The 995-nt window shown below is 35.9% G+C and overlaps 1 protein-coding gene across 1 annotated transcript; it reads left to right on the forward strand.

Moving 5' to 3' along the window:
- Positions 1-22: 22 nt before the first annotated feature.
- On the forward strand, positions 23-986 carry LOC112094999 (purple acid phosphatase 17-like; the record flags this gene model as incomplete). The annotated part of the gene is made up of 3 exons (XM_024176688.1): positions 23-345; positions 545-701; positions 883-986. Coding segments are annotated over exons 1-3 (456 nt in total), but the record flags the coding sequence as incomplete, so codon positions are not given.
- Between the last annotated feature and the right edge of the window lie 9 nt (positions 987-995).

Raw genomic sequence — 995 nt, forward strand, 5'->3', positions numbered from 1 at the left:
AAAAAAAAATAACGTTTTTTTTATATTTCATTTATCCCGTACACTTTTCTTTTTCTTTACTTCTTAGTCATATTTGATTAGCACTCAATTCTCGTCTTTGGCCTCATAGTTGTTCTTCGTTTTTCTTTCAAGCCACAAAAAGAATAGGCGATGGAAGTTCCTTACAAGAGAGTTATGTCTCTTTACGCTCTCTTTCTTGTTTACTTTGGAATGGTTGGAATGCTTTTGTCTGCAGAGCTTCAAAAGTTCAATCAAGCCGCCAAAGACGACGGATCTCTGAGCTTTCTGGTCATCGGGGATTGGGGTCGAAGGGGCAGTTTCAACCAATCCGAAGTCGCTTTTCAGGTTTATATTTTATATTACACAAATACAAACTCATAAGTTTACAAAGTTTTTTCCTTAGTTTTTTTTCTAAATTTATGTATTTGGACAGCATAATTTTCGTAAAAAGCTATAGGAAAAAGTTTCCTTCTGTACTTTATTATGGGCTTAGTCTTTGACAATGCTGTTTTGGTTTTTTTTTTTTTTTCAAATTTTGTTGCAGATGGGAAAGGTTGGCGAAAAACTGGACATCGATTTTGTAGTTTCGACTGGAGACAATTTTTATGACAATGGATTAACCAGTGAACAGGACCCAACTTTTGAGGAGTCATTTTCCAAAATCTACACTGCAAACAGCCTGCAAAAGCAGTGGTACAGTGGTGAGTTCTCATATAACCTCTTTTACGTTTGCATTTAATTATTTTTTAATCATGCTTTGATCCTATTTGTGAAAGATTCCTATTCGCAGTTTCCGATTTTTCCGAGGTTTGTCATATTTGTATTATTTTTTTAATTGAAATTTTTTGTAACGATTACTTTTGAAAATCCAATTTCAAGCAGTGCTGGGCAACCACGACTACAGGGGCGATGCAGAGGCCCAACTGAGCCCATTCCTGAGGAAAGTTGATAGCAGATGGCTCTGCTTGAGATCTTTTGTGGTAAATGCTGGTAAG

This window comes from Morus notabilis, unplaced genomic scaffold, assembly GCF_000414095.1.
Source record: "Morus notabilis unplaced genomic scaffold, ASM41409v2 C11357396, whole genome shotgun sequence".
NCBI classification, from domain to species: Eukaryota; Viridiplantae; Streptophyta; class Magnoliopsida; order Rosales; family Moraceae; genus Morus; species Morus notabilis.